This window comes from Saccoglossus kowalevskii, chromosome 19 (assembly GCF_978046115.1).
Source record: "Saccoglossus kowalevskii chromosome 19, keSacKowa6.1, whole genome shotgun sequence".
In the NCBI taxonomy this organism is placed as follows: domain Eukaryota; kingdom Metazoa; phylum Hemichordata; class Enteropneusta; family Harrimaniidae; genus Saccoglossus; species Saccoglossus kowalevskii.
In genome coordinates this window covers 28,240,870-28,264,911 of record NC_140659.1, presented here as the reverse complement: position 1 = coordinate 28,264,911, position 24,042 = coordinate 28,240,870, and the positions used below count along the sequence as shown (strand labels likewise).

General features: G+C 36.1%; 2 protein-coding genes across 2 annotated transcripts; one reads left to right on the top strand and one right to left on the bottom strand.

Moving 5' to 3' along the window:
• Nucleotides 1-1,527: 1,527 nt before the first annotated feature.
• Nucleotides 1,528-20,904, bottom strand: LOC102806278 (dynactin subunit 4-like). Its single transcript, XM_085494098.1, has 13 exons — nucleotides 20,766-20,904; nucleotides 15,524-15,594; nucleotides 15,260-15,438; nucleotides 13,857-13,900; nucleotides 9,194-9,301; nucleotides 8,208-8,278; nucleotides 7,475-7,587; nucleotides 5,636-5,745; nucleotides 3,849-3,922; nucleotides 3,322-3,475; nucleotides 2,761-2,858; nucleotides 2,491-2,569; nucleotides 1,528-1,770 (listed from the first exon to the last, which is right to left on the bottom strand). Exons 1-13 carry the CDS (start codon nucleotides 20,895-20,897, stop codon nucleotides 1,630-1,632), a joined length of 1,374 nt encoding a protein of 457 aa, XP_085350224.1. The 5' UTR covers nucleotides 20,898-20,904; the 3' UTR covers nucleotides 1,528-1,629.
• A 330-nt stretch (nucleotides 20,905-21,234) lies between these two features.
• On the top strand, nucleotides 21,235-24,042 carry LOC100377069 (uncharacterized). The gene is made up of 4 exons (XM_002732731.3): nucleotides 21,235-21,339; nucleotides 22,351-22,505; nucleotides 22,842-23,027; nucleotides 23,802-24,042. The coding sequence occupies exons 1-4, from the start codon at nucleotides 21,327-21,329 to the stop codon at nucleotides 23,895-23,897; spliced, it is 450 nt and encodes a 149-aa protein (XP_002732777.1). The 5' UTR covers nucleotides 21,235-21,326; the 3' UTR covers nucleotides 23,898-24,042.

The window sequence follows — 24,042 nt, the reverse complement described above, 5'->3', positions numbered from 1 at the left end:
TTCCCCCAAAAGTTGCTGGTATTTTGAGTCTCCAATCGATGAAGTATGATTTCGGTATCAAAATGGTAGAAAAGTTAGGGATCTCTTTATGTAGGGATTTGTGGGTAATATGTTACAATTGAAATGAAGCCTATTGCTCACAGTATGTACTCAAACACACCTGGGCAAACCAGATGCATTCTGAAGTATAAAGCTAACCCCAAAACAAAATGCCAGGTTATTGCAGTTTGTTTTGTCAGGAAAACAAAACGGAGAAATCTAAGGTACCCCTTTGGCAATTAGTATACTGAATCTAAACTAATGCATTGTTTACAGGCACTTGTATAACAAGTCTTATTAAAATGCAATACTGTAAAATACTTTATTTTAGCTGGAATTAATTTTCGCTTGAAAAGACTTTTTGGGTGTTTTGTATGGAATTAATTTTCACTGATTTTTGACTTGTCAAATGTAAAATATAGGAAAAAGGAATATTCGCTGGGTTTTATTTTCACTGAATGATTCCTTCAGCGAAAATTAATTCCAAGCGAAAATAAAATATTTTACAATAATAGTTTTTTTGAGAAAAAAAAATTATGCAAATTAAGTAATTATTATGCATAGCTTTCAACCTCTGACTAATTAGGTCTGTGTATTGTTGTATTGTTCCAGGGCACATGTTTATCAAGTTTCATTATAATGTAAATTAGGTAATTATGATGGATGTATATCAAAACTCAAAACTAATTGGGTCGTGCCATTGTCTTTATGTACCAAGATTCATTGAATTAAGTACCTGAGATATTGATGGAAAAGCTGCAAATCAGGTGATTAATATCCACACATTTTAATGTAAAAGTAAACTGGCCTGTTCATTGTCCTAGAGCATCCATGTATCAAGTACTTGAGATATCAGCAAAAAGCCACAAATTTACTAATTATGCAAATAAGGTAATATGCACAAATGCTGTGTATTGTCCTATGACATCTATGTACTAAGTTTCATTATAATGTGAAAAATTCACTAATATGCAAATTAGGTAATTAATATGCACAGTTTTTACCCAAACCTAATCAGGTCTGCACATTATCCCAGGGCAATGAGTGGTTCTCTAGGTATTAGAGGAATAGTCATGAACAGCTAAAAAATATCTGAGCATGAGCATGTATGCATAAAATTTCATCAAAACATGTGGTTTTTGAGATATCAGTGGAAACAGGCACACATAGACCACCCCATTGTGGCTTCTCGCACGGGAGGCAAATAGAAAACACAGTGTAGAGTGATATTGAATTTAATCTTATCGCAAATAAATATAACTTACATAATGGACTGAAGCACTTATACCAAAAGTGAGTTTTCATCATAGTTTATAGACTAAAAGATTATTTGTACATGAAGCGACATGTACCGTACTTGATAAATACATCAGCACAATTACTGTATGTACTCGGATACATCAAAGAAATATTAACGGAATTGAGGAATAGGAGAAAACTTTCCATAGTTATGATCAGAACCACATTTGAAATGTATACAAGGCAGAATTTGATACATTAAAGAAAAACCTGACAAGCTGCTCTTTAATTTAAATGACAGTCAGGTAGCTCATCAAGTAGTTTTGCTTAGACTCCGGGAACAGAGCGACTCTATACAAGTTTTCCAACATTTAAATTACAATCATATTCTAGCCAGACAATAGGTGGCTCCTTTTCACTTTCTTTGCTTTCATCAGTTCTACCAAAATGAGCGGCTATATTGCGATAATCGTACTTGACTCTGATAGCAATCTAAAAATTAAAAATTATAAAGACCACATCAATATAGTGAAAGTTTATGTAGATCTTTTAATATTGAAATTAATGTGTAGCCTGCCATGTAGGTGTGCATAGGCCCTGGCCAGCTAAACGGCATCAGACCTCGCTAACACCTGACAGAATAGTGTATGTCTTGTCGGCAAGATCAATACTGCAAATTCGCAAAGTTCACTAAGTTCTTGCAATGAATATTCATGTTGTCATGGTAACACCATCAAACAAAGGCGTGTTTGCATTGTCGGCAAAAATTACAGACTGTTTTCAACAAGATAATAAACATTGCGTGGAAATTTTCCAGCACCTTATAAAACACATATTATGCCACCAAACAACTAAACAGTGAATGGTTACTCTTTGATGGCTCTCACTATCTGACGTTCCTGCAATTTGATTGGTACCAACAAAAAAATCGTTGGCGGAAGTGAAAAGCTACATCGTTCTGTCAGGCATGTGTTGGGTTTGGAGCACCGCGGTGGGCTAAAATCATGCGACCATGTCAGGTTAATTAATGTGTTACTAAGTAAAATGTGCTGTCATATCCATTAAAAGATTTCAAATCAAAAATTGTTCACTTTTGTGAAATACTAGCAAAAAATCATTGCTACTGGAAGTCAAAATACCACTCAATTAATTGTGAATTGCAATGAAATATACCAGTATAACTGAGACTTAGGTAAAAGTGCATATACTTACAATAACATCTCCAACTGCTTTCTGTGGGGTTATCTTCACAAAGAAACCAAGTTTATTGGCACTGCGGAAGTTTATAACACTGCAAGTAACGAAATAATGTACAGTAAGAATAATGAAATTATAGACACAAGATCAAAATCACTAGTTAAGGCTTGTTGTAAATCGGCAATCAAATTTTTATTTATTTTGAAATAAATCAAACTGTCAATATTAAAAGCAATCAAAAAGCAGGACAGGCCAATATTCCAGCTTATGATTATCAGTACAAACCTTGGATCATCTTTGAAATCTTGCATCTCAGCATTGTCATCATAATCCGCTGTATCATCCTTAGCTGCAAGGATCAAATGACATTCTGGTACAATGACCTGAAATAACACAATATTGCACTGATTATGTCAGTGGCATGGTCAGGATTTATCATACTTGTAGCGGACTATGTTTTATCACAAATACAGTTAGACTTGTATATGCTCCTATATTTTGTGTTCAAAAATAATACAGAATCCAGAGTAATAAAATTACCAGTAAATACATCATGTGTATGAAATACAGGTGCTTCAAACATTCATGTTCTGATTCACATTAAATCTTTCAATTACTCATCAATGCAAAACTTAGAGGCTGAGGTATCCATATAGTGTAGAATTGTGTTCTAAAATCTAAGACTCCATAAATTTCAAAATTACAATGTGTAATATGAAACAAGATTGTTTTTAATAATATTTTTATTTTTAAATAGGAAAAATCAGAAAAATGCGAAAAAGTTGCGAGTCCAAAATCAAAGTTGCCAGTCCGTTTGGCCCGGCTGGCTAACACCCTGTTACTTACTGTGGCAGTGGCTTGGTTTTCATCAGGTTCTAGAGCCTCTAGAGTGACATTGGTGATATTCTCTACAGGATTCACTAACATAACAGTGACTTGGCTCTCTTGCTGGTAGTGCAGATTGGGAACAGAAAATATTCGCATTTCTGGAATATGATGACTGCAAAATATCAAATATAAATGAACTACTCTAAAGCACTTTTGTAAAATACAAGACACATTTCTCACAAGCCGTAGGACAATTACGTAAATGGATGACCTGAACGCTGTTTAAAGTGTCAATATCCTTTCGGTCCATAATATCTCAATGAAGATTATGTTTTTGACATTGAAGCAAGGATATATAGCTAGACCAATATATTTGTTGATAGCAGGTTTATAATCAATTCCAGGACAGAAAAAAAAGTAAACTTCAAGGTAGACTAATGACTTTCAATGTGAAGTACCATAAAAATAGTGTGTTAAAAATTGGTGAAAATGTGATTTTTTACAAATATATTCGGATGAAGTAATTGTTGATATTTTTGACTTACAGAGCCACTAACTGTATCTTGAATTTAATCGACGATGGATTAAATTCTGGCTTGCTAAGATTGTGTTCACATTCCTACAGAAAAAAAAAAATATTAAAAACTACAGACTTTCAAATCAGCTGTATTCTTCAAACAAGCAGCCTCTCGGCTGAGATAGCTCCGCTGTTAGCAATGCACATTTCAATTAAGAACAGAAGATATCATTAGAAAATGAACAATATGTATAGTATGAAAGCAATCGGACTAGCTGTTTTTAACAAGAAGTCGAAAATATCACTTTTCACCAAAAATAACAAAAATATTCATCAAAATTAGAAAATTGAAGATATCATCATGAAATGAACAAATCTGAGAGAGGTCCACATGTAGTACCTATATAAATTATGTAATATCAAAGCAATCAGAATTGAGGTTTTTAACAAGAAATCAAAAATATCACTTTTTACCAAAAATGACAAAAATATTCATCAGAATTAGAGAATTAAAGATATCATTACAAAATGAACAAATCAGAGAGAGGTCCACATGTAGTACCTATTTATGTAATATCAAAGCAATTGGACTTGCGGTTTTTCACAAGAAGTCAAAAATATCACTTTTTACCAAAAATGACAAAAATATTCACCAAAATTAGAGAATTGAAGATATCATCATGAAATGAACAAATCAAAAAGAGGTCCACATGTAGTACCTATATATGTCATATCAAAGCAATTGGACTTGCGGTTTTTAACAAGAAGTCGAAAATATCACTTTTTACCAAAATGACAAAAATATTCACCCAAATTAGAGAATTGAAAATATCATTACAAAATGAACAAATCTGATAGAGGTCCTCATTTAATACCTATATATGTAATATCAAAGCAATTGGACTTGTGGTTTTTAACAAGAAGTCGAAAATATCACTTATTACCAAAAATGAGAATTGAAGATGAATGGACGACGATGGACAATCACTCAAATGATAAGCTCCGCTCGACAAAGTCGACAGCGGAGCTAAAAAACAAAAATGCAGAAAGTATAGCCTATATCTTCTTTAATTAGTAAAGTATGCATAATAATGTGAGTTATGATTCCAATACACCAAAATAAACAATACAGGCATGCATGCATTGCTCAGATCAAAAAGTCTGCGGCACTGAATTGCATATTTGTAATCACCAAAAATATACCAACACCCATACATTTGAATTGAAACCATTATGTATACTGATACCTCCTCTATTACTTAAAATGTGAAGAACAAAAATGTTACATGCTTTGAAAACAATGTACAATTGAATCAGTGTATAGTGACCACCCAAGGGACTTCAGTAAAATTTGACGACTAATAATGCTCACTTTAATATTCGTGCAGCAAATAATAAGATGGTACTGTTGCAACAAAAACACATAATATTTGGGGAAAAAATCAATTTAGTTTAAAGAGAGAAAATTAAAAATAGTTTTATAAACAAAATACTATCGGGTATTATTATTTTAGTCTTGAAACATAACTTAATCTGCAAAACTGTTGCTGACAAGATGGTCTTTAAACACACGTTGCTCATATGTTATGCTTTGGTACTGCCTAAAAGTGATCACTATAGGCAGAGGGTGTCTATACAGAGGTGGTCACTAATACAGTTTTGACTGTAGATATTTATCTTGCAGTGTACTGAACACGACTTAGAGCTCGATTGAAGAAATGCATCATTAATATGGATGGCATCAAAACACAATTACATAATTTAGGCCTAATTATAAACAGGGATTATGTGTTGTATATGTGATGTGATACTTACACGGCATCTCTGAGATCTCTTGATAAGCAGATGTTTATGTCGTGGATACAGTTGTTTGGTATAGAATGGCTGGTACTCTGGTTGAGACAGTCTTTGGGAGATTGTACATACTGTAAGTGAAATACATAATTATTCAAAACAAGCAGCCTGTCGGCTGAGATAGCTCCGCTGTTAGCAATGCACATGGCAAATAAAGAACAGAAGATATCATTAGAAAATGAACAAATCTGAGAGAGGTCCACATGTAGTACCTATATGTATAAAATTGGTTTGAAATAAAATTAGATTTATTTGCTTTTTTGATAATGGTTTGCACAACAATCCTATAGTTATCTAACAATGACAAGGGTCTACTTGTCAGGAATATAACTGAGTAAAAATTTCACATGAATACATATGTAATATCAAAGCAATTGGACTTGAAGTTTTTAACAAGAAGTCGAAAATATTACTTTTTACCAAAAATGACAAAAATATTCACCAAAATTAGAAAATTAAAGATATCACTACAAAATGAACAAATCTGAGAGAGGTCCACATGTAGTACCTATATATGTAATATCAAAGCAATTGCACTTGCGGTTTTTAACAAGAAGTCGAAAATATCACTTTTTACCAAAAATGACAAAAATATTCACCAAAATTAGAGAATTAAAGATATCATTACAAAATGAACAAATCTGAGAGAGGTCCACATGTAGTACCTATATATGTAATATCAAAGCAATTGCACTTGCGGTTTTTAACAAGAAGTCGAAAATATCACTTTTTACCAAAAATGACAAAAATATTCACCAAAATTAGAGAATTGAAGATATCAACATGAAATGAACAAACCTAAGAGAGGTCTACCCAAGGTACATATACACCAAGTATCAAAGCATTCAGGCTTTTAGTTTTCAAGAAGAAGTCAAAAAAGTAAAACATTGACACGGACGACGACGACGGACAATCACTCGTATGATAAGCTCCGCTCGACAAAGTCGACAGCGGAGCTAAAAATAATGTTCCAAGTGGTGAAATACTGAAAATAATATGCATCTACAACAGTTCAGAGTAGAATTCAACAGTACGCATTGTGAAAGAACGGATCAGGCATGTATTATTAGTCTCAATTCATTTGGGGGAAACCTCTGACCCAGAGGTATTAAGGAACTGGAATTGTAATTGCATATTACAGAGTATGACATGATGGGAGTGTGTACTTTGCAATCTAAGCAGTCACTGGGTGGTGTGGCTTGTTAGCTTGTGTATATATCTGGTAGCGTCACTTATGTGTATTTATATACCTGGGAATCACTTGCGGACGACCGCAGTGTTTGGAGACAGACAGTGAAAAAGGGAGTAAAGCGAGGCGAGAAAAAGAGAAAGCAACAGTTGGAGGAAAAAATAGCAAGAAGGAAAGACAGGCAGCAGAATAAAGCAACAAATCCACCTTCAAACTATGTGTGCAGCAGAGACTGTCATGCAAGGATCGGGCTGCTGAGTCATGCCCGCCGCTGCTTTCAACAAGACTGAGCGAATGACTCACTGGACGCAAACCCATCGTCTCCCGAGACGAAGGGATGCCTACAGAATATCTGGTAGCGTCATTTAACAAGATTATAACATAGACAATTATTAATAGGGATCATTTACTATGAAATGCCGGAATCATTTTTATTCGCTCTTTACTTTTATTACGCTCTTTTTGATAGTATACAGCTGTTCCCAGCTCCATGCGTCCAGATATTTAGCAAATACCGTACCGCATACTACTTCATACATCAAATGCTACCAACTAAACATATCTGATAATAGAGCATTAAACCATATCAATGTCATTTCATTATTACATACCAGATGGTAAATTGACAGCCTCTGTATAAATACCAGGAGGGAGTTTTTCAACTTCTTCTGTAGGTTCACTACATTTAACTGTGGCAATTTTGCCAAGATCACCTTCCTTCAAGCTGGATGAAATAAATAATATATGTTAGGTAAAACATGGGAGTGGTATTGAGGGAGAAAGACATGAATGTCACAGTCCTCGTTATTTAATTATAAAATTGCAAACAATTGAATTAATACAACGTATGTACTCAACTTTCATTGACCCGGGTCCAAAATACACAAGTACACAAGTGCAACCAAACTATGTCTCATAGTTGCTCAAGAAACTGCATTCATAAATCTGAGTAAACCTAGATATACCTTTAATAACAACTTGCCTTCTTTGTTAATTCAATTAAAAAAAATTATGTGCATATTCATCAACCTGCCAAGTTTCACTGATATCTGCTGCAGAATTTCTGAGAAAATGTTGGAGACAGAAAGCAGAAAATGGCTGCGCCTGAACGGGGACTAATAACAGTGAATTAATTTTTATCTGATACATCTTCCACATCAGGATTATAAACCTAAACCAAAAATGGTACTATCATACACTGGACCATTAGAATATGACCTATTTTGACCATAACTCACAGTAAAATGTACCACCCACATGCAAAAATAAAGTAAAAGTTAAAATATTACTTCCAAAATGTTCGTTAAAATCAATTTTATAATTATTCATACATCATATACATACCTTAAATTAGAGAGAGTACTAAGGAGCACATTGCTGCGTCTTCTTGTACTTACAGGAGACAGATATTTTTCCTGAAAAATGATGTCAACAATAAGATTTTACACACAAGTTTGCCAATTTGCTAGCGAATTGGCTAACTGCTTGGATTTTGACTAAACGGTTGGCTTTCAAATCTCGCTGGGACAGTCTTGTGGTCATGCCCACTTAAGGCGAATCTATATAACAGTAGGGGACGATCCTCATACTTTAGGAGCTATTCGGCAACGGTTTTACAGTTGGATGGCGATTTCGCTTTCAAATATACCAGGGAAAGTGTTCTATGCTCTTCCGTGTCCACACAAAAACGACGAATGAGGTAGATTTTTTCAGCGGTTGGCTTAATGTTACCCCAACGGTCGTTTGAGTGTGAAAGTTTGTTATTTTCTCCCTGATTTGTAGGAAACTGTTTCTCAACTTGTATATTTAGAGTCAAGCAGTGTTCAAGAAGGTTACCCTCATATAATAAATATCGGTAGATTAATCGCATTTATAATATTGTCACGCCAGCTGACTGTGGCCATTTTCGGGCTCAAATCATTCAGGGGAATCCAGACATGTACCAGCCTGAGGATGCATAAAAACATTGCATTTCCCCTAATGCAATATAGACTCGCCAAGAGTGGACGCGATCACAAACCGGCGCCAGCAAGATTCGAAAGCCAACTGTTTAGTCAAAACCCAAGCAGTTAGCCAATTCGCTAGCGAGTTTGCGAATTGGCTGCCCCAATACTTCTGAGACTTGCTGTAAAAGTTTAAAAAAATCTCGTCTTCAGGAAGTTTGGATGTAGAAATATAGATACTGTCACACTGAGTCACATACCCAAATTCATGCTGACCTTGTGTAGGATATCAAATAGTCTGAAATCACCAATTATTTTTATTAAATAGCTGCTTATATAACTTGTATATTGTAATTACAACAGACAGACATATTCTGAGCAACTAACCTGTAGGCTTGATGCAAAGTAGGATCGTCGTCTAGTATAGCGCTTTCTTTCTCTTTCCTGCTTCTCTTTTAATGCCAGTTGTCTGTAATAATCCAGCAACTGACCAATCTGAGAATATGGACAAAAAATAATCAGAATAATCCAGCTAGAAAAGTTGCCAAATCCATCGTAAAACTGTACTTATAAATGTTGTTGTTTGAAATCGAGTTAAGTCAAACAAAGCTACTTAAATATTAACCACTGACAGTTACCTCATAATACCAATGAAAGCTACAAGTCCAAACATAGCAGCAATCAAGACAGCATGATAATGGCAAACTACAGTACAACATTCATCACTTGTTGAAACTATGCTACAAATTATATAGAATTTATAAACTAAAACTATAGTACATTACTATTATCTACCATTACCGCAGTAGTTTTGTTACTGCTATATGTGGGTTAACTAAGTAAGCATACCTTGTCACTAGTCTGAGAATGCGGGAAATGAAAGTAAAGTAACACAATTAAAGTTAAACCTAAACCACTGTTTGTATTGTGTATTAAAACTTTAATTTGATCACTGTCTGTTAAATGAGATGCTGTCAATCTGGAGTTGCAAATTTTTGTGTAGTGAGTCCCATTAAGAAAATGAACTGGAACTTGCAATACTGTAAACCGCTTAAATTTCGCGGCTAGAAATTTTTGCGAGTTTGTGAATTCGGGCACATTCGCGACGACTAATGTTCGCGATTTTGCTTTCTTTGTTTTAAATTTTCAATACAAGTTTTTTCTGGTCGCGTGGTGTTCCATTCGTGAAACAATGAAGTTTCTTGTAAACAAAGACGCAACCGGATGCATTACATGCCTTCAACCAAAGCGTAATACTGGGTTAATTCGTGTATAATCCCCTCTGTGTCATACTATTGTCTTAAGTATTTTTAATGGGGGGTTGTCTCCACCAAACCACTTAAAAAATTCACACTTTGAGAAACTCTAGACATGTCCATACTGGTTAATCGCAACGTGTCACGAAAAACAGTGCTGGGGCCATCCGCTAAAACGTTCCTATTTCACACGTTGAAGGTGTCTCGTTTTTTCCATTGTTTCAATAATAATACTGCAGACAAAATCGGCACTGTCAAATAAAAAATCTGCTTAAAAAGCCATGATTTTGGAATGGATCATCACTTGTCGCGTTATAACCGAACGGTATACTCACTGCACTCTTCTCTTCCAAGCGTATACAATGTGGCGATTTGTTATTCGAAATCTTGATGATCAAACCAAGCCCGGGCTTCCTGACCCAAAAAGAACCGACAACGCTGAAGAAACCACACGAGCAAATGAAGAAGTAACTCCAGTTTTAGAAGCTCTTGGACCGCGTGGTCAAAAGCGAAAACGTGGACACTATGAATTTTACAGTCCCGAACTTCGTGCGAAGATCGGCAAATACGCAGCCGAAAATGGCAACTCAAAAGCAGCCCGCCATTTTACAGTGGTCTTGGCTAAAAAGGTTAACGAAAGTACAGTTCGGTCCATGAAAGATTCGTACTTAAAAGAACTTCGAAAGTCAAAGCAGCCCATAACTAGCATGCCACATGCAAAACGGGGCCGACCACTTCTGTTGGGCGAACTCGATTTAAGAGTTCAGCGGTACGTAAAAGGACTAAGAGACGCTGGTGGCATCGTGAACAGAAATATCATTGTGGCCGCTGCACGTGGTATTGTGTTACAGAACAACCGTGCACTTCTACAAGATCATGGGGGACCTATCCAACTTACACGAACATGGTCAGAATCATTGCTTCGTCGTATGGGATTTGTTAAAAGGAAGGGCACAAAGGCGGCTAGAAAATTGCCAGTAAATTTTGGCGAACTTAAGGCGTCATTCTTAGAACGCATTACAGAAGCCGTGTCAAACGAAGCAATACCTGCCGAATTAGTGATCAATTTTGATCAAACTGGAGTCCATATCGTACCCGTGAGCTCATGGACATTGGCCCAAGAAGGAGACAAACAAGTACCGATTATTGGGTTAGAGGATAAGCGGTAAATCACTGTGCTATTTGGTGTTTCCATGGCCGGAAACTTGTTGCCACCACAGGTGCTGTATAAGGGAAAAACCAGTCAATGTCATCCGAACTTTAATTTTCCCGCCGAGTGGGACATTTACCACACCGCTAACCACTGGAGCAATGAGGACAGTATGAACCGTTATGCCGACAGTGTTCTTCTTCCATACATCCAGAAAATCCGTAATCAACTTAGCCTGCCAGCTGAACAAAAATCTTTGGTGATATTCGATGTTTTTCGAGCACACCAAAGCGAGAGTTTTTTGCAGAAACTCCGCGATGGTGGTGTGATACCAGTATTCGTTCCTCCTTGTTGTACGTCGGAGCTGCAACCTCTGGACCTCTCATTCAACGGCAAATTTAAAGAATGCTTGAAGGAGGAATTTAATGCATGGTATGCTAGCAAATTAGTGGCAGCCTTAGAACGTGGAGAAGATATCGGGCAAGTTAATGTTGATTTGCGGCTGTCTATTATGAAGCCCCTACATGCACATTGGCTACTACGCGTCTATGACAGTTTGCGAGACAATCATGAACTCATCGTGGATGGATTTGTTCAATCGTCCATCAAGGAAACCATTGACAATATTCAGGTTTGAACATTTTTGTGACAATAACATACTGGTACAATTTTTGAACACCTACATTGTAAATTTATTATTATTATGAACTGACATTCGTAGTTTACTGCTATGTGCAATAACACAACAAGACACTACTAGTATTTGATCATATCTGTAATTTTATTTCTTTGTCATTATTAATATTTATTAGTAGTATTTATTTATTAAAATAAAATTACTAGTAACTTTATCTCTGGCGTGATTGTTATTATTTTTCACAAACACGGCCATTTTGTTCAATGTCCCCGTCGTGCGTGATGTGAAGCCATGTGATAACATTAGCCCCTTAGCTTGGTAATTATTCGCGAAGACTATTTTTCGCGAGTTTTGGTAACTCGCGAAGATCGCGAAAATTTGTCGCACGCGAAATTTAAACGGTTTACAGTATAATATAGGAAGGTGGGGTTTCCCCCTCTAATATTGAGGGTCCAGGAAGTAGAATATAATGGTTAACACAATCCCTGCAATTAATTAATCATTGGGATTGCCTCAAGCCAGTGTGGTAGCGGTATATCATGAATAGTTATGCTAATTTTAAAGGAACTACTTATACTGAAGTTATTTCACTATTTTTCTATAAAATATGACAAAACAAAGAAGCATAATTTTATGAATATGATTTGCTGTAGCCCAATTAGCTGTATTTACAGTTACTGTAGCATGCTTATTAATCATTTTTAAATATGTTATAATTTAGCTTTTATTGATCTGGGAGCATTATTCTAATACAATATGTTATATTATTTTTTAAACTATACACCAGTCTTCCCATCATTTCTGAATTATTGATTCTCAGTTCAAACCTACGAACATGGTTTAAAGTCTTTCAACAGTTCTATGTACTATACACTATGGAGTCTCAAGTGCTTCTTCTTAAGTGCATCTTTGCACTATGCTAATTAATTAAGCCCATTATCTATCAAATTGATAAATTTATCAGATTTCATACCAAAAAGCAGTACTTATATTGTGAAATCTGTATTAGAAGCCGCATCCTTAATAGGTACACTAATTCTTTCTGAACAATTGAGAACCAAAATTTTACAAGTTCTCTTATGTGGAAATATTCTAATAGAAGCTGCATCCCTTCTGTTGCAATGTAATAGAAGCTTCTAATATAGTTTTTACAGTAGAATATTGATAAATTGATCCACTTTCAAAAGTGCAAATATGCAGTTTTTAAGAAGCAATAGTTAATACTGGTATTACACACTATATAACCCATTAAATTATGATTTGAACACATGTTTTCAGTTCCATATACAACCAGTTCCTTGAGTCCAAAAGTAAAATAATCACGTTATTTTTTGCTATGTCCTGATTAAAAATACTTTGGCAATGCATAGCACCAGCAGCTAGTGTTCATTCACACATGACATTATTTGTCAGACATGCACATGCTGGCTGGAATAAATGTAAACAATGACATCACATATCACTGACTGATTACAAAAGCCAACATTTCATGCATGGATGACATTTTTGCAACACATAAAAATCAATTGTGCAGCACAATTCTAGATATCATATAATCAGTTGTAAACTTACTGAAAGGGTATAAACTTTAAATTGCCTCTGGAAACACAACTTGAAGTGTATTATTCACCACCCTTATTACCCATATAAAAACTAAGCGTATTACAAAGTCACATCTACTGACAATAAAACATCACATGCAGCCACTACATACTGTGTATGGAAGTGGAAGATGTGTAAATATAAATCATCAAAATTGGTAATACATGATTTTTTAGTTACCAAGTACATACTAAATAGTTAGACATTTAGCAGAAACTGATGTAATGATAATTAATTCCATAAGATGATTAAAATTTGTTAAAGTACATTACTAATTAATAAAAGGATTAATTATTAAGAATAGCATGTACAGCCAGGCAGGTTGATAACATGATATTTGATACATGTCTTTCATAATTAATATCTGCCAATGACTTAATGAATCATTCCATTCACAGCACTTACCCTCGTTACATAAGGACTTTCTGGTTCTTGCCAGGCACCACTGGCTGAAAGAAACAAATAAAGAATATTTACAGCGGCTTTGAGAATTACTCGGACAGTCAGTTAAGCAAAGTGGCTTGCAGCTTTGCAAAGCACTTGGATTTTGCTTTGTTCTAGACTTGAAGGCACTGTTTGATAGCACGCTGCATGTGTGTAGCATTGCTACTTTATGGGTATTGTTAGACTGGCACAGTCTGGGCGATTTATTTCTTTTTAAATTTTAAATTAAATAAAAAAAAATAGCGAAATGGAGGTGTTAACGAGAAATCCTCTGTAACTACGAAATCACCCAAACTGGACGTTTTTGCCGCGCCCTCTGTGGTGAAAGCAGGAACTAGTGTGTTTTCATACTAGTTTTTATGTTAATGAGCAGAATTATTCAAATGGAGAGAAGTAGCCTGCGTGTAGCTTTATCTCGCCTGGGTTACAGTGAACCGCGATTGCACAGAAGACCCATGTTTACCTCATTATGCAGCGCACTACCCCGCTCCTTTTCTGTATCCGTTCAGTGATGTCACTGCATATCATGAATAAATAATAGCAACAGATTCGCAAAACTATTTTTCCAATTTTTTTAACTGAAAAAAAAAATCACCACAGCTGGGCCAGTCTAGGGCATTGTCAACATAGTGATTTACTAATCTGGTGTACCTATTCAATAAATACCCTTCATTTCATGAGTATCTACATTGTATGTGATTCAAGAAATATTAAAACACTTCAAAATAACCTGCAGTGGTTTATCTGGAAAAAAACTGCAAGAGGGAGCATTGCAATTCAGCGGCGCCACCAAGTGGGGGGAGATAGGGTTCTCCCTACCAGGGTGTGGAGTTTTTGATAATTTTAAGTTTAAATGGAGCATTCTATGGCTATCTTGGGGCAAAAATCACTATTAGACAGGTCACAGTTGAAGACTGTGGCCACATGTGATCTCTGGTCAATCAGAATTTTATGGTTGCCGCTGGGTCTGCTCCCCAGGGTAAGGGGGTGCATGGCCATGGCATGAGGGTGCTGCGCCACTGTTCCCTTGTTTAAAAAAATCCCTGACCTGTGTATTCTAATGAGCACATATCTAGTATGACATTGGAATGATCTGAACTGTGCATGTGTTAATGAAACTGCACCGTCAAGTCTAGATTGGACAAAAATCTAAGTGCCATCTTGCTAATTGACTGTAAATTGTGATACTGTGTTGAAGGCTGACTAGTTAGTAGTTATGCCAACTATGAAGTCGGCTATTCGCAAAATTGTTTTGTAATATGATAAATTTAAACACTATCTTCTCTTTAAAATGAAAACCAGTAAAATAAGGCAACTTAATTGTAAAATTATTTGATAGTTTTTTTATCTTTTCAGTTACTTACCAACATGTTTATCAGGCATACCAATGTCCCTTGATGTCCATCGACAAAAACCACAAGCCAAATAATAGGCTTTTTTGGTTGTTGGCCTTGCTGGATCATTTGGATTTGGAATCGCAATACTTGTAGCTCTGGTGGATAGAGTATGTCTACAGCTTGGGCAGTCGAAACAGTTACCACACCTAACAAAAAAAATCATAGAAATGAGAATCTCTCTAAGACTATCTACATACAATACCAAAATGTTCACAATGATAATAAACTTACCTGTTCTTTTTCAGCTTAGCCTCAGCTGCAGGCATATTTTCCAAGCAATTTGGGCAGTAATGGGAGTCCACCTGAAAAATAAAAACATTTTATTTATTATTACCCGTCTGCAATAATCATTAACCAAACCACAAATTTCAGTTTAAACATTTTAGCTTATAAACAAGCACAAAATAACATTCTGCACATATATGTTCATTACCGTAATCCTTCTAACAATTAGACCAGGAAAAAATAATTATTTTTGAGGGTGGCGGATTTGATAGAAGAAAAACAGAAAATATGTTTTGGGTGGTCGAATTATTAGGGGTATGGTTTGGCTGGTCGAACTATAGGAGTGTAATTTTGGTAATTCAAATGCAACGAAAAACAAGCAGTAATTTCAAGAGACAACGCCGCTATGTGTACCACCCAACGAGAGAAATTGTTTAATTGTGTACAAAATGTATCAGGTTTGTTATGCACGCTAAGCACGCACATAAAACATAAAAAACAAGTCATTGTCAATGACACGTCCATATTTGAGTGACATATACATTCAAAGCAGATCATGACCGAAATGCACCTGCACATGTACAACACATTGTTCTAAATCTGAACAAAATCCATCCATGCATGACTGAGATCAGGTTCCGGAATTGTGAAAATATGTGATTTTGATGCATTTTCGGCTTTAAAATGGCCATCATTCAGCTATTGTTAAGCGGATCATGAAACAAATGCATATATCTATTTGTGACATGATGTACCATGTGTGTGTGAAGTTTGAACTTGATCAATCCAGACATGTCTTGGATACGGATCCAGAACTGAATTTATTAAAACAAAATGGCCGCCAGTCGGCCATTTCGAACTTGATCCGGAAAAAAAAAATGACGTGCATCAAGGTCCTATTATGTTTAATGTATGTACCAAATTTGAACAAAATCCGTCCATGCATAACTGAGATCCGGGTCCGGAATGGTGAAAATGTGCGATTTCAATGCATTTTCGACCTTAAAGAGGCCGCCATTTGGCTATCGTTAATGAAATCATGAAACAAATGCACATACGTATTTGTGACATGATGTACCTTGTGTGTGTGAAGTTTGAACTCGATCAATCCAAGCATGTCTCAGATACGGATCCAGAACTGAATTTTTTAAAACAAAATGGCCGCCAGTCGGCCATTTCAAACCCGATCCAAAAAAAAATATGACGTGCATCAAGGTCCTATTATGTTTAATGTATGTACCAAATTTGAACGAAATCCGTCCATGGATAACTGAGATCCTGGTCCGGAATGGTGAAAATGTGTGATTTTGATGCATTTTCGGCCTTAAAATGGCCGCTATTCGGCTATCGTTAATCGGATCACGAAAAAAATGCATGTGCATATGTCCCATATAATGTGTGATGTATGAGTGAAGTTTGAACTTAATCGGTCCATGCATGTTCGAGATACAGGTGATCACGGACGGACGGACGCACACAGGGCAAAACATAAGTCCCCGTTTTCGGACTATGTCCGAACGGGGACTAAAAATTACGCATTTGGAATTTTTTGCAATAAAAAATAAAATATACACACATACACACTTGCTCAATCTATCATTCTTTCAGGCGATAAAAATATGGTACGATATATCTCTTTTTGGAGGATGTGGTGGCCCTGAAAAGGGTCGTTTTGTTTGATTTACCGTTAGACGGTACAAGTGAGAGATGGTTACTGTTGCAGCTCCGACTGCGTAAATCCCTCAAACCAGTCGTCCTCGTCATCATCATCCAACAGTAAATCAGAAATGATGTCTGCTATTTCTGCATTGCTCCTGATGAGATGATCTTCGGCACCGTTCATGGCATTGGTTATACCACAAACTTTAAACGATCGTGAAATCATGGATGGGCGATTACGTATTTTTTCCCATGCGTTGACAATCCAGTTGACAATAGTTTGCTTGTCTGCTGTCTTCAGTCGGATATCGTCAGTATCAGCCTGTGTTGCTTTGATAGCAGCGTCACAGCGTTTCTTGGACAGCTACAATAAAACCGAGTGGAGATTGTAGCTTCAATTCCCTTTTCCCCTTAAAAATAATCATTGGGGGCAGAATATCTCCATTTGACATCACTGTCAAAACAACTGTCAGGTGTCTTTTTTCTGCATCCGTAGTGCAGACTTTCAGTGTCTTGACGCCTCTCACTTCCACAGTTTTGTTTGGAACTAAATCGAAAAAGACTGGTGTCTCGTCCATGTTTCCGATATAATCAAAATCGTCATCACTTCTTTTGTCGTGGACAAATGTCAAAAAATTATCAAGCTTCACTTCCAAGTCTGCAGGTAGCCTCTGTGCCACAGAAGTTTTTAACCGCAAGACAAGGTTGTTCCGCTTCATGAACTTTTCGCACCAGCCACGCAATGCTTTGAAGTATGGAAACTCAGGTTTGATGACTGACAGTGCGTGACAGCGTATTGCGTCCATGGTAACAGGGATATGCAGGTCGCGTTGCTGTAGAACCCAAATAAGGACGCGTTCGTCCAAATTGCGTGCCGTACGAGACAACATGACCTCCACCATGTCTTCTTCCACCCTCTGTAAAATGTTCCTTATCGAAATCATATTTACCCCACCCTTTCAATGTCGATGGAGCTATTTTATATTTCCGTGCGGTGGCGTTAAACCCCATCATCTTGGCCTCCTCATAAATTTTGCGGCGTTGTTTGATGTTAAAGGATTTGTAGATGCCTCTGGCGGCCCTCGTGGTGTTGGTTGGTGTTGACATTGTTGAAGGAATCGTTGGTGTTGGTTTGGCATCAGCAAGCGGAGCTGCGTCTGGAATGGTTTGTTCGGTCGTTGGTAGATTAACATTACCAGTAAATTCTAATCGCGGTCTTTTTGGTGGCCTACCAACCGGACGGTTGCACGATACATTGAAGGCGGGATAGCTGGAACTTCAGTCGTGGCTTTGACAAAATACGAATCGATTCGAGACATTGTCGCAGACGAGAAATCGAGTGTGCTTTAAGATCTAATGAAAGACTTTGAGCAAGTGATCTCCTTTGGCAAAAAGTCCCATATTTATACTGTATTTTCGTGAGTCTGAGTGGACAACATTTTCACACTATTTTCAGTCACAATGACTGTACTATTAGCGGCCATCCTCTGATAATTTCGACATGGAGAACGTGGTGATTGGTGTGAACGGGTGACAATGGAAAAACATGTGTTGTCGATATTACTTCCGTACCTGTAGTACTTTATATTGAAAATAAAATAAAAAATAGACATGCGACTCGAGAAATGTCCCCAACGGCAATTTTCAAAATCAAAATGTTGTGCCCGAGACGTATACGTTGCCGGTAAACATGTAGGTTGTCAAAAATGTAAACCCAGTGTCAGACACGGTGAATTGTTTCTTTTCATAGCAATTTTGGCGTGTGTGTGAAACAAAGAAATTGAAAGAAAAGTCTCGAGACAGACAAGAAAGCTAAACAATTGATTGATTGTGTATTTTAAAGTTGCATGCAGATTGTTGTTGACCTAACCATGGAGCAGAAAAAGAAAATCATGATCTTACATATATTTGATTAATTTTTCTGGAAACTGCAACCTTGGAGGGAAAAATTATCTCCATTTTGTGGAGAAAACTGTGGTCGTTCCGGAAACCAACACTTCTTAAAAATAATTGTACACAGTTTATTGATGTTATGATTTATTTTTCTTGGCTGACAGAACATCACTAAGTCACGGCCAATCGCAAGTTATTTACGTAATTGTCGATTAGCATATGGCGCCAGTTTGACCCCAACTTTCTCGTTTTTGTTTGTTCTAAAGTGTCTACACTCAGTCAAATCATTAGCATGTTTACAAATGGAGTCATCTCCTTTCTGTAACTACGGTAAACAGTAAAAAAAAACAACATTATGTGACTGCGTTGAACAGTTATTGACACTGCGATCTCTTCGAAAACCACCACTTCATGAAAATAATTGTACTACTGTTATTTGCTGCAGTCATCGAAGATGCAGTTATGATTTATTGACGTTTCATTATTTTTTCTAGACTACAAGCATGACGGAAATAACCAAGTCCTGGTCAATCGCAAATTATTCACGTAATAGCTGATTAGCATACGACTCCAGTTTGACCCCAGACACGCTTGTCTTTGTTCCAACGCGTCTCCACTCAGACAAAACATTAGCATGTTTAGAAAGAGTCATGTTCACGTCTGGGAAACTTATTTGCTGGTAAAACAGGGGTGAAGTATTGGAACAATGAGCAGGAAAACGAACATATTAACTTGTCTTAGTTTTATTCATTGCGAAAACAGATAGACAGCTTGATAGGTAACTAAACGTGTCATTTCCTGCCAGGTAGCCGAACTAAAAGAAGAAAAATAAAAAATATTTTTGCAGACGAAATTAGGTGGCCTAATTGATAGAGGAGTCGAATTGACAGAAGGATTACGGTAGTCAAGCATATACTATCAATGTCATATAAATAGTGGTTCATGACAAGGAAATCAATGATACCAAATTCACTCCAAGACTGTGATCATTCACAAAGTACAACTATTGGGAAAATTTAAACAATAATCATCAAAATCATTTATAATCATATTGCTAATAACTGACGGGAAAAATGTTAATTCTAAAAATCCAATAAAAATATTATTATAAAATGGATTGTTATTTAAGGCTGGTGATCATTGCACAACGTGTGGTCGAATGTCATGCATTTCACACGCATTGCATGCATCGCTATAAGTCTCACATCGAACATGGTGTGCCGTGACAACCAACGCCTCCCATATTAATTTTTGACATCTTTCAATCTATGGACATGAATACAGTGTAGGTGTGCAAGTGACTATATTATATATCTGTCACTTGCCTATTACTTTATAAAATACTTTTTTGTTGGAATTAATTGTTGCTGTTATGTGTATGAAGCTAATTGTCACTGACTTTTGATAAGTTGAATGTGAAGGGTAACATGGGGTGGGGGTGGGGTGGAGTATTAGGATATACATGTACGTTAGGGGTGGGGCAATAAGGAATTCTTTCCATGTGAAGTATAGAAAAAAATGTATTTTCAGTGGATTATATTTGCACTGATTCATTTCTTCAACGAAGACAGCGAAATTAAAGTAATTTACAGTAATGGAATATTATTCTGCCAACTAAAACGGGAAAATGACGAGGTGGGTGGGATGGGCAACGATTACGGAAAACCTATATTTTCATACATGAAAAACTACCTACCTCATGACAAACACATTGTCCAGATTTAAGTTTCAGACAATGACGACAAAAATAGAGACGTGATATAGGCAGACGAATACCACTATCCGGGCAAAATATTTGTACCTTCTCCGCTTCCATCAAAACCGCCATCTTGAAATGAAAGTATTTTTTGTATTTCCATCACACAGCTCATATATTATATATTTTGATATTTTGTATATCACATAAGTGGCTTTAACGCCTTTAATAAAATACTTTTACTATTTAATTACAAATATATAGTTAAGTTAACCAATCAATATTATTTATAAACAATCGCACACTTTACCCGAAAGTATAGACTATAAATGTACACTATCTACAGAAGACCAAGAATGAATGGACGATATAACAAATATATTCATTGGCTCACAATGACGTCATTTTAACTATTGACCAATTAAACAATCTCTTACTTAGCTCCAACCATAGTTCTTATAAGGTCACCGAAGGTCATCACAAGCCAACACCAGCATTTCTGGATCTTGTTTCAACCGGAGCTGGTTCATTCATCTATGCATTAAACGAAGTACAATTCTAATGAGCTCATTACGTAAGTCAAGGAAGCAAATATTTTTTTGAGCTGTTTTTACATCTCGGTTTTACCTCCCTGGGTGCATATTGTTATTTATCCTATATGTCCTGGCAGTTCAGTGTAATTTCCATACTATGTGATAAAAATCCCGGTAATCTAATTGGTCACAAATGAGGCAATATTTCAGGTGTTGTTTGTTTTACACAATATTATTAAAAATATTTCTCGTGGTTTGTATAACAGTTAAAATGTGTGTGCGGTATATTTGCAATGTTATTTCAAATTCCTCAAACCTCAATTTCTCCACGTACATAAATTTGTAGTAAGGCCTGGAACAAATCACTACACTGGTTTACTGAATCTGATATTGAAAGGTCACTTATGAGATATAATCTATTTGTAGTACCAGTGAAATTTACATATAAAAAAATATGTTTCTGTTGTGTGGCATATCACTGTGTCTCAATGATTCAAGCAGATTTTTTTGGACATACATGATCATATCCTCGCCCATCTATTTTTGGCGAGTAGCACTGTGGTAGTCAGCATTGTACCTTTTCCCGAAATGGAGATTCTCCCATTAGTATACATGATATTGCTTTATTTTTAACAAATTTTTGAATGGTTCTAACTGTGATCGCTAACATTCAATCAAATTCGACTAAATACATAGCAAAGAATGATATTTCACTAACAAATTTATTATGTGTTCAAGTGAATTTCATGAAGGTATGAATGTTTTTTATACATTTTACTCTTGAAGACCTATGGGCTTCATTCAAATCCAAAGAATGTGCTTTCATTCGATATCAAAACTATTTAGTAATGTCCATTAGCCACTAATTTTTGTAGGTTTCCTTCAATCATTTACTGCTACACAGTGTGTGATTGGTGAAGTCCTTTTCAATCATCATTTGAAATTTACAATTATAAGTATTGTATATAAAAAAAATTCATGCCTAGCCGGTACATAAAATTCACTGCATGAATTTAATGTAGATTAAATAAAAAAAAAAATATCTTTCTTAGGGAGTATATTTTCATTGATTGGAAGACATAGGTGTGTAACACATTATTGTGTGTCCAGGAATTCATCACCAGCAATCCTGAGAATGATGTCGTCTTCATCATCACCTGGTCCTGTGGCAACTTCTATTAAAAATAAACTCTCAGAAGCTTTCCAGGTAATAACTATAATTGTAATCTCCCAATACAATGTAACTACAATATTTCACCTCTCACCTTGTTTATCAAGCTTCCCATTGCGTGAATGGCCGTAATGTGGTATGAGACAATTTTGATGTTGTGTTTCTTTTCAAGTAAGTGATGACATCACATGCTGGTATTTCCTGTGACTGAGCATGCTCGCTCAAAACAAATCCTGAACTAAATTATGCCTGATTTGGAAAGCAAGACAGTGCAGAAAACTAAAAAAATTGAGATAAAAAAAAAAAAATATCACCTTCTTGAAATAAGCATTCACTTCTACCGCATTAATTTAATTTTGTTCGTATTTTCAGCCAGTCCATTTACAAGTGATTAATGAGAGTCATATGCACAGCGTTCCTAAGGGTTCGGAATCTCATTTCAAAGTTGTGGTAATATCAGACAAGTTTGATAAACAGACACTGATAAAAAGACATCGAATGGTGAATGAATCTTTGGAAGAGGAATTGAAGGGGCCAGTGCATGCTCTCTCCATCCAGGTAATAATATACTAGTATTTCATGTGCCCTCTAACAAGACTGATTTTGAGACACAATGGAATTCCAAAAATCTACCTTGGAGACTACTGGAGACTGAGGCCCTCGAAAAAATAAATAAAATGTTTTTGAAGATTACTATGCTTGTCCAGCAGTGCGCCCTCAATGTGTGTCCTAAAATGTAATTACCTTGGTGACAGTTTGGGAGAGAGGCATCCAAGAAAAAATATAATGTATCATTGGTGTGCACCATGAAAAATGTCTGTGTGTCAGTTACATGCCATATCAGCATATATTGTTTTAATTATAATTAATTATGATCTCTTAGTTATAACACTGGGAGACACTTTGCTCCATCAAATAACAAAACCCTTTTGTAATCGTAGTAATGACTTTATAGAAAGGTGTACTATTTGATTCTTTACTATGGGAGTATGGTATTATACCCAGTGTACTGGTAATAACAAACATTTGATACCAGGGAGCCCTCATGCCATGGCCATGCGCCTCTTACCCTGAGTAGCAGGTCCTTTGGCAATCATAAAATTCTGATCACATGTGGCCACAGTCTTCAACTGTGACCTGTCTGATAGTAATCTTGGCCCTAAGGAAGCCATAGAATGCTCTATTTTAACTTAGAATTATCAAAAACTACACACTCTGGTAGGGAGAACCCTATCAGCCTTACTTGGTGGTGCCGCTGAATTGCAGTGCTCCCTCTTGCAGTTTTTTTCTAGAAAAACCCCTGTGATACCAATAGTTATTTTATTTTACTAGGCTAAAACACCTGAACAGTGGCATCAAAGTGAAGTTGTATCAGAATCCCCAGCTTGCTTAGGAGGAATGAAGAAGGAAAACAAAAACAAATCATGATTGGAATATTCAACATTTCCTGACTAAATAGATGTCTGGACAAGGAAACCAATTCAAAGTGCATCATGGGAAGGCATGGTTGTTTTTTAAAGCTACCCAATAGTTGAGTTTGCTACGTTACAATAACATATTCTTGATAATCTGA

What these genes read in the sequence shown, in the direction of transcription:
- LOC102806278 (XM_085494098.1), bottom strand. Translation starts at nt 20,897, where the DNA reads ATGGCGGTTTTGATGGAAGCGGAGAAGGTACAAATATTTTGCCCGGAT. An exon ending in GCTAAGCTGAAAAAGAACAG is followed by an intron (nt 15,439 to 15,523) that starts GTAAGTTTATTA and finishes TTTTTTTGTTAG; the next exon opens with GTGTGGTAACTGTTTCGACT. An exon ending in AAAGTCCTTATGTAACGAGG is followed by an intron (nt 9,302 to 13,856) that starts GTAAGTGCTGTG and finishes CCATATTCTCAG; the next exon opens with ATTGGTCAGTTGCTGGATTA.
- LOC100377069 (XM_002732731.3), top strand. An exon ending in AACTCTCAGAAGCTTTCCAG is followed by an intron (nt 22,506 to 22,841) that starts GTAATAACTATA and finishes TCGTATTTTCAG; the next exon opens with CCAGTCCATTTACAAGTGAT. An exon ending in TGCATGCTCTCTCCATCCAG is followed by an intron (nt 23,028 to 23,801) that starts GTAATAATATAC and finishes TTATTTTACTAG; the next exon opens with GCTAAAACACCTGAACAGTG.